This window comes from Oryctolagus cuniculus, chromosome 9, assembly GCF_964237555.1.
Source record: "Oryctolagus cuniculus chromosome 9, mOryCun1.1, whole genome shotgun sequence".
Taxonomy (NCBI): Eukaryota; Metazoa; Chordata; class Mammalia; order Lagomorpha; family Leporidae; genus Oryctolagus; species Oryctolagus cuniculus.
In genome coordinates, this window is record NC_091440.1 from 36,745,578 (window position 1) to 36,760,890 (window position 15,313).

The 15,313-nt window shown below is 44.5% G+C and overlaps 1 protein-coding gene across 23 annotated transcripts in view; it reads right to left on the minus strand.

Annotated features, from left to right (window-relative positions):
- Positions 1 to 15,313, minus strand: part of LMO7 (LIM domain 7) — a 235,405-nt gene that overhangs the window by 25,173 nt on the left and 194,919 nt on the right. For 22 of the 23 annotated variants that reach the window (XM_070048703.1, XM_017343523.3, XM_017343521.3 and 19 more), the window contains 4 exons: positions 11,778 to 11,895; positions 9,573 to 9,715; positions 7,451 to 8,297; positions 4,830 to 5,132 (listed from right to left, as the gene is read on the minus strand). In XM_070048703.1, the coding sequence (XP_069904804.1) occupies positions 4,830 to 5,132; positions 7,451 to 8,297; positions 9,573 to 9,715; positions 11,778 to 11,895 (1,411 nt within the window). Of the gene's footprint in view, positions 1 to 4,829; positions 5,133 to 7,450; positions 8,298 to 9,572; positions 9,716 to 11,777; positions 11,911 to 15,313 lie in introns of all 23 variants that reach the window. The other variant, XM_070048707.1, reaches the window with a different exon arrangement.

The window sequence follows — 15,313 nt, forward strand, 5'->3', positions numbered from 1 at the left end:
CCACAAAAGGTCTGAGCTTCTGAAGATAATATGGGAGAATTATCGTTTTGAACTGGATGAAACAAGCATATGGATTATTGGGGGAAATCTACATTCTTAACGACTGACAAATTAATTGTCCAAGTGGCTTCAGCTGCCCATGCCAGAAAACACTTTTGAAGAGCTCACTGTTGACATCGTAGGATTTAAAATAACAGTAATTTCCCTCAAGTTAGGTACATCTGAATAGAACTATACAATGAAAGCTGATATTACCCCAACTGTCAGACTAATGAAGCAGACATACAAGACTCCAAGTGTTAAAAACACGAGGACGATCTAGAGTCGCAACTGTTAGATTTTCAAAAGAATCGATGGATTTAGATTCTCACATCACCACAGTTGGGAGTTAATGAAAAACGGGGTCCGTCTTCAGTACCAACAAGTCAGAAAGCTAACCTCAGACTTGCCCAGTTAGGCAAACATGCTGACTTGAAAGGAAGCCTACTGAGTTGCTAAACACAGAAATTCACACTGCGACGTCACAGAGAAAATGGTCCTGGCATCTGTGTACACAGGGTTCTTTGGTGTCTTCCAGGGTCTTTGTGGGAGGAGACCCTGAAGCCAGCAGCCCTCAGCACATGACCATTCGCTGACAGCAGAGCTGCTCTCCTTCAAAGATACATCAAACCTTGATTTCTCCTTCATCACTCCAAAGCGGCAGGTGGCATTTCCATTCCCTCCTGCTTCAGCGTGCTCATTCCAAGCTTATCTTACACCTACCAAATCCACTTTCAGTCTTCATCCAACCAGGCAATGACAACTCCTCCTTTTCAGGAGCGAGTCTTCCAAGCCACCTATTAGAACGCCTTCTCCTGCCTCTTTACCCCGACTTCTAGCCACCTCTCAGCATCACTGCTGTGTTCTTTTTTCCCTTCCAGTGTCGGGCAGGCACTCCTGCCCCCTAGCCAGTCTGCAGTCTTTCTGACCACATGCTTTCCCAAGTATCTTCATGTGCTGTCATGCCTTCAAATCCTAACCCCATTTCCAAAATTATCTGATTTCCAGAGCCTCTCTTCCGCCTCTTGTTTCTCACATCTTGGTTCACTGCATCACTACCCAACCTCTTTTCCAAGATAGAAATCTCATATTCTTTCTGGGCCCCATTTTCCTTTCTTCCTTTAACTGCTCTCACACTCAGCTCTGCACAACAATCCCTACCCCTACTGTCTCCCACACATACACATTTAATAACGTACCACCGAGTGCACAATCCACAGATTGATCTTGAATCACCCCCATTCTTCCCATCCTCCCTCGGGCTGTCACCTGTGTAGGCCACAATCTCCTTCATCTGTGGTGAACTGCTAACTACTGGATTCCTTTCTGTACTATGTCCTGTTTCAACGTTTCTGGTCGCTCCTTACCCCCTACTTCACAGATCTCAAACTCCGCCTTTCAGAAACAGTTCCCACTCTGCAAAGTCTCAATGGATACATTATACCTTTCCTGGAGAAGATCTTAAGAATGGTTTCACAAGTTACTCCAGTCCCTACTGGTGCTTAATTTTTAAAGACACAGTAAAGTTAAAAATAAAACAGTACTTGGTATCGTTACAATACAAAAGGCGGTTTCCAAGTGAGAGTATGTCATATTTAAAAAAAAAAAAAAAATAGAGCCAGAAAAGTTACAGTTGTGGCTCAGGTGCTTCAGCAGCCTGGGGCAAGTTACATAACTTTCAAATCTCAAGTACTTCATTGGTAAAAATGGGGATAATGCCACCTACTTTGCAAGATTATTGAGAGGATTAAATGAAGCATTTAAAAGGCGCCAAGGCACACAGCTAATGCCTAGTAATTACCTTCTTTTTCCCATGGAAATACTTCATACAGTTTCCAGATCGACTACAGAAAATCCTGTTTAACTCTCACACACTTAGCACAGAAGCTGAGAGAACTCAAACAGTGTTCAACCACCATTCACAGACGTTGGCACCATGCTGGCTTCCCACCCTCACAGAGCCTAAGGTCCAGCAAAGGTGACAAGTCAAATGCATGGTCTGAAGCTAGGACAAGGTAAGCCCTCGGTACTGTTAAAAGGAGAACTTACCATGGGCTTAAAATCAGGAAATGGACATGTGAAAAAACTTGTTTCCAAGGCCAACATTGTGGTACAGCAAGTAAGACTCCCTCCTGCGACACCAGCATCCCATATGGGAACCATTTCGTACTCCGGCTGCTCCAATTGCAATCTAGCTCCCTGCTAATGTGCCTGGGAAAGCAGCAGATGACGGCCCAAGTGTCTCAGCCCCTGCCACCTGCGTGGCATATGAGAATGAAGATCCTGGCTCCTGGCGCTGGCCTGGCCCAGCACTGGCCATCGTGGCCATCTGGGAAGTGAACTGGCAGATGGAAAATGTCTCTGTCTCTGTCTCTCCTTCTCTCTCCCTCACCCTCTCTCTGTAACTCTTTCAAATATATAAATAAATCTTTAAAAAAAATCTTGCTTCCTACATTCAGGCTCTTTTTAAAAAAAATCTGGGGCAGCGGTTCAGGATGGTGGATTTGGATGAGGCTCCAGAGTGCAGGTTTTGAAAAGGCCGAAGAGAAACCTGCAGGCAAGACTGCTCTGGGAAGTGGGGAAAGCCTCGTTGGCAAGGCGGCTGGAGAGGGGAAGGACTAGGTCATGCTCCCTTCTCCTTTCCCAGGATCCCCCAGAACTGCCCTGTCAGCCTGGACTGGCAAGGGCGGTGAGGAGAAAAGCAAACCACACAAGACGGAGGAAGGCTAACGAAAGGAAAAGGACAAAATCCCCAGCTACAGGAAGTTCCTGCAGCAGAGTTTAACTGAGGACATGTTAAGTCCTTCATCACGCTTTTCCCTCTTTATGGCACAAAATACCATAGGACCACAATACTGCCATAGGATCCAGGCTTTTCTTTCTTAAAATAATCATATGCAATATCACAGGGCTGGCACATTGAACAGGGACTGGCACTGTGGCATAGCAGGTAAAGCTGTAGCTTGCAGTGCCAGCATCCTATATAGGCACCAGTGCACGTCCCAGCTGCTGCACGTCCGATCCAGCTCCCTGATAATGCACCTTGGAAAGCAGTGGAAGATGGTCCAAATGCTTGGGCCCCAGCACCCATATGGGAGACCCGGAAGAAGCTCCTGACTCCCGCCTTCGGATCAGCCCAGCTCTGGCACTTGCAGCCATTTGGGGAGTGAATCAGAAGACGGAAGACCTCACTTTCTCTCTCTCCCTCTCTCTCTCCCCCTCTCTGTAACTGTGCTTTTCAAATTAATAAATAACTCTTTAAAAAAAAACAAAAACTTGAACAAGGGCTAGCATCCCACATGAGTTCTGGTTCGAGTGCCAGCTGCTCCACTTCCCATTTGGTTCTGTGCTAATGCACCTGTGAAATCAGCAGAAGATGATCCAAGTGAATGGACCCCTGCCACCCATGTGGGAGACCCAGATGGAATTCTGGGCATTTGGCTTCGGGCTGGCCCAGCCCTGTTCATTGTGGCCATTTGGGGGGTGAACCAGTGGAGAGAGGGAAACCACTCCACATCCCTGTCTTTCCCTCTCTCTGGAATTCTGCCTTTCAAATAAACAAAAAGGGTACTCAAAGAAATTAAAAATTAAAAGCTGGATAAATTGTTTTTGCATATGTTTGTAAATATATACAGAAAAAAAAACTATGAAAAATATATCCAAAGGTTAACGATTATTTCCAAATAATGGATATATCAGATGTTCTCATTATTTATATCTTCCTGCATTTCCAGATTTTCCCAGGCACACAGAACTTTATAACTAGAAAAAAAATTTTAAAGCTCTCCTCCTATACAAATAAAAATCTAATGCTAAAAATGCTGTATTAAATAATTTCACAGAAATTTATTTCACTAATATAGCCTTGGCCAAATTAAATACTTGATGCTTTGCTTTGGAAAACAACATACTCTAGTCAGGTAACAGAATGTATTAGAACAAACCGAAGAAACACAAAAGCTCCTTGATGCTAAGGGGTTCATACAACTCAAATTGCTCAACAAGGTCTGTTCTCAAAGAGAAAAGCCTCCTGTTTGCTAGACAAAGACTTTTACTATGTGTATACATAAGCTAAAAGGAACAGTTATTACCTAATAAAAATTTCTTAAAAGACATGTGTTAGCATTTTACAAATTTCTCCCTTCTCCCCCCTGCCCCCAACCCTGGTCATTCTTCACTTGATGGTATATTTTGTTTGGAGTCCTTTTTTTTTTTTTTTTTTTTTTGAAGTCAGAGAGGGAGGGAGGGAGGGAACATGATCTTACATCCACTGGTTCACTGCCTAAATGCCAGCAACAGCTCATGCTGGGCCAGGTCACAGCCAGGAGCTGGGTACTCATTCTGGGTCTCTCACATGGGTGGTAGGGACCCAAGTAGTTCAGCCAGCACCTGCTGCCTTTCCAAGGTATGCAATAACAGGAAGCTGGAATCAGGAGTAGAGCCAGGATTCAAACTCGAGCCCTCCAACATGGGATGCAGTCATTCCAAGCAGTATCTTAACCACTACATCAAATGCAGGCCCTTGGACTCCAAATGTTAAGCAGTGCACTGTCATAGTATAACTAAACCTCTTTATTCCCATTAAGAGACAGGAAGCCATGCAGAATTCTAAGCGTTCTAGAATATGAAGTAGTACTAAAGGTCACTAGATCTGTTACAAGTAAACCCTGATACAACTTGGCATGTTGCCAGCCTCGACTCAAACACCTGGAGCTTCGAAGGAGGTTTCCAGATTTAAATCCTGATGTATCTATCGGAGCCGTGGATGACAAAGAGCCTTCCCGACTCACCTGCGAGCTGGAGACTTCTCTTTGTGGTGAGTATCTCCCTTCTCCAAACTCAGACGTGGAATCGGTGCCAGACAATGTAGACAGCGTGGCTTTAGAGGTGACAGCCTGGTCTTGAGACAGAGACGAGGAGGAGGGTGTAGGAGAGGGCAGTCTCACCACATCTTCTGTGGCTGCCTGTCTCTCAATGGATAAACTCCCTGAGAGGTGACTTGTGTCAGGTCTGGGGGCAGAGGTGCTGCTCGAATTATTTTGAACGCTCTTAAAGCCTTTGACATCTCCATTATACTTCCAACTATCATCCATCTAAACAGAGGAAGGAGACACTGTTTTAAACTTGATAGATCTATTGTCTTTATTTTCTGTTTAAAAGACATACTCATTACTATTTTTTAAATGACACAAGTAACACATATGCCCCAGAGCAAAGTGTTGCTAAAATTCTAGAGTACATTCTTCCAAACTGAAAAAACATTATGCAGAGGGAGGAACCGTAGTTTTAACAAAAGCATTGTTTTGTGCAGTCTTCTGAAATCTGAGGTGCTTTTTACATCACTGTAGGTGACAGAACTCTAAACCAGGCCCTGTGTAACAGCTGAATCCTCAGTATCGTGTCCATCAACACTTGCCTCATCTGATGTGCATTAAAAGCTGTTGGACGTTTTCTATCACTTCCCAAACTGCAACAAATATCCATACATGTTTATAATTGGAACTTTCATTTTAGAGCTCATAATTCCAGAAGTAGATTTCTTGGATCTAGGGGTTTTAAGTAGGTACAATTTCTTTAAAACCTGTAGCAGTGTGTTCTCTAAATAGTATATAAAAAAGTATGTTTCCCTGACTCTTCACCAACACTAGGCATTTCCAGTGTTTTAATCTTTGTCAGTCTGACAGGGAATGCTGGACGCTCCGGAGCAGGTATGTTTCCACTTGCTTTATGTTAGCAGCTTTTGAGAATCCCTCTCCCTAAAACTGACTGTTCATTTCCTATATCCATTTTATCTTTCCCTTTCCAATTTGCAGAAACTGTTTCCATCTGAAAGATATGAAACCTTTATCTATCATATAATTTGCTGAGATTTTTTTTTCTTGGGCCTATCAGTTGCTTTTGACCATGTTAATGGTGTCTGGCATATAAATGTATTATTCTTAAGCTTCAAACAAGTGGAAACAGAGAACCCAACTGGGTTTTCTTTAAAATGTATTTATTTTTACTTATTTGATGAAAAACAGAGCAGCAGAGAGAGAGAGAGAGAGAAGAGATCCTCCATACCTTGGTTCACTCCCCAAACACCTGCTACAGCAGTACCTATATCACACTAAAGCCAAAAGCCAAGAATTTCATCCTGGCCTCCCATGTGGGTGGCAGGGATGCAAGTACTTGGGCTCTTATTCACTAACTCCCAGGGTGAGTACCAGGGAAGCTAGACCAGAGCGGAGGCAGGACTCCATCCCAGGCTCTCCCATGAGAGGTGGGCATCCCAAGCCACAACTTAACCCACTATGCCATGATGGCCGCCCCTAAATTTAATTTGTAGTTTGCCAAATGTGCTTATTTTCCTCCATATAACTGTCAAGGATTTCCTGGCTCATTTAGGTTGGTTTTTCTTATCTGAAATACTTTGTTTTTTAAAGTATTTTTTTATCTTTTAGATTTTTGGGAATATACTTTAGCAGAGCTAAAAGGAAATTTGAATATTAATCTTAAAACTTACTACTTCCTTTCAGATAACTCAGGTTAACTCTCTTGCTGCTGCATATGCAGTATCCTTTCAATCCCAGGATTTTTCACTATTTTATGTCCTTCAAAAACCCAATCTAAATATACATCTATTTGACCAAGATACATTTTAATAACTATATTCAAACATATCAAGATCTGACTAACTGGGAAATCAGGAAAATGCAGAAATTAGTAGTTAGGTTCCTGAAAATATTTAGACTACATATTTGTTGACCAACAAGTGCTGACTACTGGCCAACTTGTATTGTGTGATACTTTAAGAAAGCTATATTTGAAAAAAAAAAATATGATGCTAAGAAATAATTGGTCTGCCTCAGAAGTTCTCATACTCATTCTTTAAAATATATCATCCTGGGGCCTGTGTTGTAGCACAGTGGGTTAATCTACTCCATGGGATGCGCATCATCTATCTGAGGGCCTGTTCTAGCTAGCCCCTCCCCACCCAGCTCCCTGCCAACATGTCTGGAAGACAGTGATGACAGTCCAAGCACTTGGGTCCCTGACACCCATGTGGGAGATTAGGTCTGGGCTCCTGGTTTCCATCTGGCCCAGCCCTGGCTGTTGCAGTCATTTGGGGAGTGAACCAAAAGATGGAAGGTCTCTCACTCACTGTCTGTCCCCCTCCCCTCCTCCCTCCCTGTCACTCTGCCTTTCAAACCAAACCAATCAACCATCAAAATGTATCAGTTTTACTTGCACAACTCTGACTCACTGCAATATTTTAAGCATTTCTATTGCATACAAACAGGCACAAATAAAACTGTTTTATATGTATGTTATGTACACTTGACACATCAATTATACGTAACTCCAGCCTCTGCACAAGTTCAACACTCTGCTCTTCAGAACAGACTAAAGGAACTGGGGCCATTTTTACCGTGTAAGATCTGGGGAGTGATGAGGTTCCCCTTGACTGGAAGCCAAAAGGTCTCGGTGTGACCACAGATGTCAACCTGGCTGTATCAGTTTTCTGGTAGCTTCTGGGGAGAGACGCTGAAACTCGAGTCGCCTCCATTTGTGTGCGCAGTGAATGTTCAGAAGATACAGAGGGTGGACGCTCTTCTGTGGGCTTTTGAGAAGGAAGCTGGAATTCAGCTATTATACTGTCCTCTCTTTTTGTAAAAGTTGTTGAGTCTTCTTTAGGACTTTCTGTACGGAACGCTGGGCCCTTCTGTTCCACTCTCTCACTCTCGTAGCTTGCTTCTGACAGAGCTGGGGTAGGAGCTAGCCCTTTCTCCACTCTCTCACTCCAATAACTTGCTTCTGACAGAGCTGGGGTAGGAGCTAGCCCTTTTTCCACTCTCTCACTCCAGTAACTTGCTTCCGACGGAGTTGGGGTAGGAGCTAGCCCTTTTTCCACTCTCTCACTCCAATAACTTGCTTCTGACGGAGTTGGGGTAGGAGCTAGCCCTTTCTCCACTCTCTCACTCCAGTAACTTGCTTCTGACAGAGTTGGGGTAGGAGCTAGCCCTTTTTCCACTCTCTCATTCCCGTAGCTTGCTTCTGACAAAGCTGGGGTAGGAGCTAGCCCTTTCTCTACTCTCTCACTCCCGTAGCTTGCTTCTGACAGAGCTGGGGTAGGAGCTAGCCCTTTTTCCACTCTCTCACTCTGGTAACTTGCTTCTGACACAATCAGTCTTGCGGGTTGCTCCTCACTGTTCAATACATCATCAGAGGAATACATTCTTCTTAGTGTAAATGCAGACTTTTCATGTTGGTATTCCCTTAGAAAGAAACACCCCAACACCACAATGTTACACACTTCACACCAGACATGGAGAGACAGCAACTGACATGTTAAATGATCTGGTAATAAAAAGGCTCCTGACAACACACTAATCAATACAACACTAACAGACTGTGATGAAAAATATATACATTTTTTTTTCAAGGCCACAACCATGAAAGGCTGTAGGAACTGGACTTTTTATTAAAGAGGTTCTCATCTACTTCACAGGAATTTTTTTTTTATCATAAGAAGATTTTAATAATGAAATAGGGGAATGTTCATAAGAGAGTATTCACAAAGTTTTAGCCCTAAGTTTATAATTCTTCCAAAATTAAAACATCATAAATAGAATTGATTTAGCTAATTTGCAATTTCCAAGGATGTGGAGCCCTGACATCATTCTGAATTTTTTCTACTGCATAAAATGTATAATAAGCTAGTAAACAAAAAAAGAGGACCACAAGACTCAGGTTTCTGTCAAGATCAAGGCAGTAAACAGTTTCGTATGTCTTGATAGTACTTGTGTAGACAACTATTAGGAATTAAAAATCATTTCAGAAACAAACTGAAACATCCTCATCTCTTTTAGTAAGACTCACTACCTACTTCTCAGTCCTTCTGCATTGCATTGAACTGAATAAAACTGTGTTGATCGTTGACTTTTCCCACACAAAGCAGTTTTGTTTAATTTCAGCTGACAGCATATTTCCCTTTTAACATTAGGCTCAAAGCATATTTGCCTTCTCCTTGAACTATAAATACACCGGTGTTTCACAAAGTAACTGCTTTACACGAAAGCTCAACCTGGATCTGGATGCTGTGTGTTGCGATGCAAAGAATGAACAGCCCCTTGCATCTGCTTACAGAGACCTCCTTTAAAATATAATTTGGACTGTACCACTGAGACACATGCAATAACCCCGTCACATTCTACACGACTTAGTTAAAAGAGCTACTTTGACCATTCCATTCATAGAGATACTTTAGAGAGAGAAGAGTATTTCCTACAGCAAATACAGCAAATACCATCCAATTCCACATGCAAATGTACTACAGAACACAACAGACATACTGAGCATCTACTTTCAGCACTCAATTCTTTGGTTAATCCAAGTCACAGTTTTTTTTTTTTAAACTTCACAACAAAACCCTGAAGGTTTCAGTGCCTATTTGATTAGAACTTCACACTGATGAACATTACATCATCCCGTACTTACACAAGCGCCGAGCGCTGCTGTTCCCACCCGTGAGGAACATTCAGCCCTTTTACCTGTCCTGCAGCATTTCCTTAAAGGTCTTGGAGCTTCTCTCAGACTTCTCAAGTGCCTGCTTTTCAATTTCTTCCCTCTCTTCTTTTTTCTTCTGCAGGTCTGAAGTGTAACTTTTCCGCCGACTTTTCCATTTTGCAAGGTCCTGAGAGAAAAATCACATCAGCACAGGCACACCTGAATTCACGCACACCCTTTCCAGCCCTGGGAAAGCGCCTGCGTCTCCTGTTACATCCCTGGCACTATTCACTCCCTCTTGATGCCAGCGTGCCCTCATTTTGCTTTTTATAGCCAGTGTTTCTGAACCAAGACTGTATCTCATGTGTCCGTCTGAAAAACCTGACCTAATAAGAGAGACCCCATTTCTATTCTCCCAGAAAGTCTTGCCTCTTTGCCCATTTCACAAAGAATGCTAAATGCTTGTAATTGGGTGCCGGGTGAGACAGATAAGGAACTGTTTCAAATGCATTTTCATCTTGCTCCAAAAGCCTGGCTGTTACATGAAACGACACGCCTCACTGGCAGGACCCAAACTTAGAAATGCGATTGCAATGGTTAAGCCGGACGCACACTCGGTCTTTCCTTTAACAGACAAGCTCAACCCCTACTTTGAGGCAGGCCTGGGGCTGGGAACCGTAAACCCACAGATGAGTAAGACATGCTCCCTCCCAGGAAGTCTCAGTGGAGAGGAGGAGCAGACATGGAAACAGAAGCTCGGTGATGGGCTTGTGTGGCAGGACAGCCTGGGAGAGGAGCTTCCTGGAGTGGGCGGACAGGGCCACCTCTGCAGGGGCAGGGCGTGCAGAGACCTGCGTGAGGACTTGAGAGTCACTCACAAAGACAGCAAGGTCCACACAGGACAGGAGGGTAAGGAGGAATCCAACGCCTCTTTCTCAGCTCCCAGGACCGCTGGCTAAGTCTGACAGAGCAGGGGGACCTCGGGACAATCAACCCAATTCAGCTTTTTAGTGACCCCTTGCGACCTGGGCTGTTCTGCCACCCAGAGGGTTAAGACGTTTGGACAGCTGGACTCCTTTATGTCTCCCAAACAGAGAACCAGCAGGCTGAGGGCTGCAAGGGGGCATTCCAGTCCAAACAGAAGTACAGCCAACGTCTCAGACCAAATGGAACCTCACTCCAGGACACACAGAGTGGATGTGGTTTATTCCCTCTGGGAGAAGAGCCACCACTGCCTTCAAACCAGCTTCAAGTCAGTATGGACTACTTCCCGACAGAACAGAAGCAGTGGGCGTTAAGTCCTGTGGGATGACTGACAGGAAACTTCATCTGATTTAACCCAATGGATAACCACCACCCCTTCAATACTTAGGATTTTCATATCAAAATAATCACCATGCTTTTAGGAAAAATGATATTAAACTACTGTTTCTTGCCAATGGATCCCTCAACTAAAAGCGGCACTTGTAATTTAGAAATGTAGCCAAGGGAAGGATTTCTTCTTCATTGCACAGACTTCTAATTTCTTTGAAAATTAAGATTTACTGTCTCAGACCCTTTTGTTCACACCACCATGTAACTCTCTCACCAGAAACCTGTTTCCAAACGTCATTGGGTTTGTGTACAGTTTGTCTACCGTAGTCTCTTATAGTCTTTTAGTTTATAACAATTACTATTTGGAAATAGACCAAGCTTTGGTCTTCAGGGTCAAAACTAAAGATCAAGTTTACATCCATAGAAACAGTTGGGATTGTATCCACTCTGGGAAAATAAGTCATTTTTTAATTCAAACTGGATAATGACTTTTTCAGCACAAACGTTACCTGGGGCTGTATTTCTTATTTCTGCCCAATCCCTTCAATTGACTTTACAACTATTTTCCTCTTTCCCTACTAAGGCCAAGGTCTTCAGCAGACCCCTGCCCTCTTCTATCCCAACCTTGAGCAAGGTCTTCTCCCAGCAAAAGCATAGCTAACAGTCACAGTCCAAGCTCACCCACCAAACCAAGACCACAAGCCGACGACATGGCAAGGAAGCAGCTTCATGTTCTTGAGACCTCGGAACACGGCAGAGGAACACACTGTCTAAGGATAGCTCTTAAAATATGCGACAGCAATAGGCCAAAAAGGCTTTAAAATCCTGGTCAAGGAAGCTGATCCCCTTTTCTACAGAACTGAATACTTTGCCTTGAGTACAATCGCTTAAGTCACACACCCAGTCCCCCCTCTCCTAATTTCAAGAATACTCACATCCTGCCATTTCTGGTCTTGTTCTTTTAATTGTGATTTGATTTTCTGCATCTCCTCATAACGCAGCTGACGCAGGTGCTGCACATCCTCCGCGCTGACATCACTCATGGACTTGCTCCTACGACAGAAGTATCTGCGGTTACTAAGGTTCACAGAACAGACTTGGGGTTAAAACTGGCAGGTTGGACTTATGCTTGGAAATTCCATCTAAATTTCTGCTGTACGGCCCAGACACTGGAGTGATAGCATCACAGAAATAGCACTACAGAGATAAATGGTGTTTTTCCAAAACGCAGAAACAAGAGCCTAGCTCGGGTGTGAATTATTTTTCACACGAAACAGCTAAGTGAACCCTAGACACTTTTCTTTTCTGAAAAAAAGATGAATCCAGTCTTTATATCAATGCATAAGGGTCACTTTAGAAAAAAAAATAGCTATTAGTCACTAGAATTGTCCGTCTGTATTTTTGTATCTCCCACACAATCTTTTAAGGGTTGGCTCCTTTTCTGGGCACTTATTAAATAATTTAATGATTACCTGATATTTTCTCCTCAAGTTCAATACCACGAATGTGTGTGCTCCTGCCTCTTACAGGTTCTGTAAGAGCTGCACTACCACTGCACTGAACTTGTTCTGAAGGCACTACAGTTTCAAAAAGCCAGTTACAACCAACCACCTCCCTGGACCTCTTCACAGAGGCGACTTTGCTTGCTCCACTCGTAGCACCTCCAGGAAGAAGGACTGGGGGTTAGTTCTTGAAGAGCACAAAGAAACCAGCGAACCGAGCCAGGTAAACACTGCCTCGACACAAGGTGAATGCTGCCTACACATATGCACCTACAAGGGGTTAGTGAACTGTACACCAAGGAAAAGGAAGACTGGAAAGCCTCTTAGAAACAGAGGGCTTGGATCTGAATAGTGAGCAAGTAGGAAGGAAACAGAGGGCGAGAAAGAGCGTTTGAAGATGGGGTTCCCCCCGCCCCATTCACTTTCCTACAGGCCTTTCGCACTCTAGACGTTTCCACCCTCTTAGGCATCTAAACTTCGCCTTCCTCACAACTTTCCCTCCCTATTTCTTTTATACACACTCAGCCTTGGCTGGCTCGGGAATGCAATCACTCCCATGCAAACGACTCCCAAACCCACAAAGCTGAGGGCCAGCCCATCTGACTCATTTGCAACTGCTTGTTGAACTAAACATTTCTGCATGGACATCCCCTAGGTACCTCAACTGTAGAAGGATCAGTTGAAATAACAGCTGGACAGGATTTTGTAAACTGTAACTCGCTAAACATATGGTTTTGTTGACACAGCCAGGCTTAATCTTGTTCCCAAACCTGCTTTTCCTCTTGTGACTGCTAATGACGTTGCCTGCTCCCTGCTCAGGCCCATCTGAAACTGAAGAACCATGTTTCACCTTTGTTTCTTCCTTCTCCCACTTGCACTTAGTCACCAAGGCCTCCCAGTCTGTGTCTCTTTCTTTCCATCTCTGTAGCCAACACCCCAGATCAGAGCACAGCGAACTTTTGCCAGGACTTCCAAAAGCTACAGAAATCCTCACCCAGAGAAGGTCTTTCTCCACTGCTCCCTCCAACTCAGGCATCCTTCCCAAGAATACATATCCTCTGAAATACCACCCATTCCGTGAGGTCCCTGCTACACTAAACTCTGAATGGTTGTACCAAACTTCATTTTCACTCTCTTGCACTTGGTAGATTAACAGGCATCTCACACTTAGCTGGTCACAGACTAAAAACAGGATTGCACCCTCCACAATCTGCTCATCTCACCTAACAACAACATGCTTCCAGACTGCGGTCAAAAATCTTGGAGTCGTCTCAGAATGCCCTAGCAAATCCCTTCACGCCACCCTCCACCCTATCAAGGATGCAGCTACTCTTACCACCTCCATGGTTACCACCCTACTCCAAGTCATCATCTCTCCCTTCTGGATTACTTCAATAACATTCCCGTTCCCAGCCCTTCTGGCCCATATTGTATTCTCTATCAGAAGCCAGAGAGATTCCTGCAGATGGCACTCAGGCCATGCATGCCATGCCCCTACTCCACACCCACCAGTTTCTTCCCAGCACCCGCAAGTTAAAAGCGGCTCTTCAGAGATCTTTCGGGTCTGACATCTGGTTCCTACGTGCCCCTCTACACCTACCCCAGCATGCCCCACTCACTTCGCTGCAGCCAAGTGAGCTCCATGCCTCTGCTCAAAACTCTTGCTCCTCCTACTGCTCTCCCATCTGCCTGGAAAGCTCCCCCAATGAAATGCTCACATGGCTCATCTTGCATTTTTTTTTTTTTTGACAGGCAGAGTGGAGAGTGAGAGAGAGAGACAGAGAGAAAGGTCTTCCTTTTTGCCGTTGGTTAACCCTTCAATGGCCGGTGCATCGCGCTGATCCGATGGCAGGAGCCAGGTGCTTATCCTGGTCTCCCATGGGGTGCAGGGCCCAAGCACCTGGGCCATCCTCCACTGCACTCCCTGGCCACAGCAGAGAGCTGGCCTGGAAGAGGGGCAACCGGGACAGAATCCGGTGCCCCGACCGGGACTAGAACCCAGTGTGCCGGCGCCGCAAGGCAGAGGATTAGCCTATTGAGCCGCGGCGCCGGCCAATCTTGCATCTCTTTAAATGTTACCTGAGTCTTTCATTCCCTGATCCCCCTATGAGACGCAGCAAATGCTCCTCTCCCCTGGCTCACACAAAACTTTATCCTTGGGCTTCCATAGCATTTATCATCATCGATAACGCACCTATTTTGTACATATCACCTGCCCTGCACTGTAACATTATAAAGCAGGAACTTTGCCTCATTTGTCTAGTCTACCACCTGTGCCTAAAAGGGAGCCCCACTCATGGGAAGTGCTCAGGAAGTGGGGTCCATCAGCGACCCAGAGAACATCCGACCGCTGTGATGAAGTCTTCTGAGCTCTTCTGCATCTAAAGTAAAGTGGTCTGTCCTTTCAGCTGCCCCGGCGTTTCAGCTCCACCTCCCTCACGGTAGAAACACTCAGCTTCAGGGGACACAGAGCATGCGCACACCTGCTCAGCCCCTCTCCCTCCAGTCACAGGCTGCTGCGGATGAAGAGGACTTCACACAGCACAAGGCACACAGGACGTGCTCATTTAGCATCTGTGCTAAGAACGAAGTCAAACTTGCCATTTTATCAAGCAAAACACCCTACGCTTGAAATGTTTGCAATTCCTCTTGTGAGGTAAAGTATTAACAATTTCCAGAGTTCTAAAAGAATTAAAAGAAAGTCTTATAAGATTGATTAAGGAATATTAAGAAAAGTTATTTGGGAGTATAGACCTTATATGAGGACATCTATAAAAAAGACATGGGTCTATTAATGTAGTGTATCTACCCAGGTATGACTACACACAAAAGTAACGTGTGAATCTGAGAACATGTACTTACTGATTATGTCATAGCAAGAAAAGGAGGCTACTCAAGCTCTACAACAGGCTCACAAAGAGGAATCAGGACCAGTTTTCAAGGACCACGGCATGAGGGGACTCTATGTG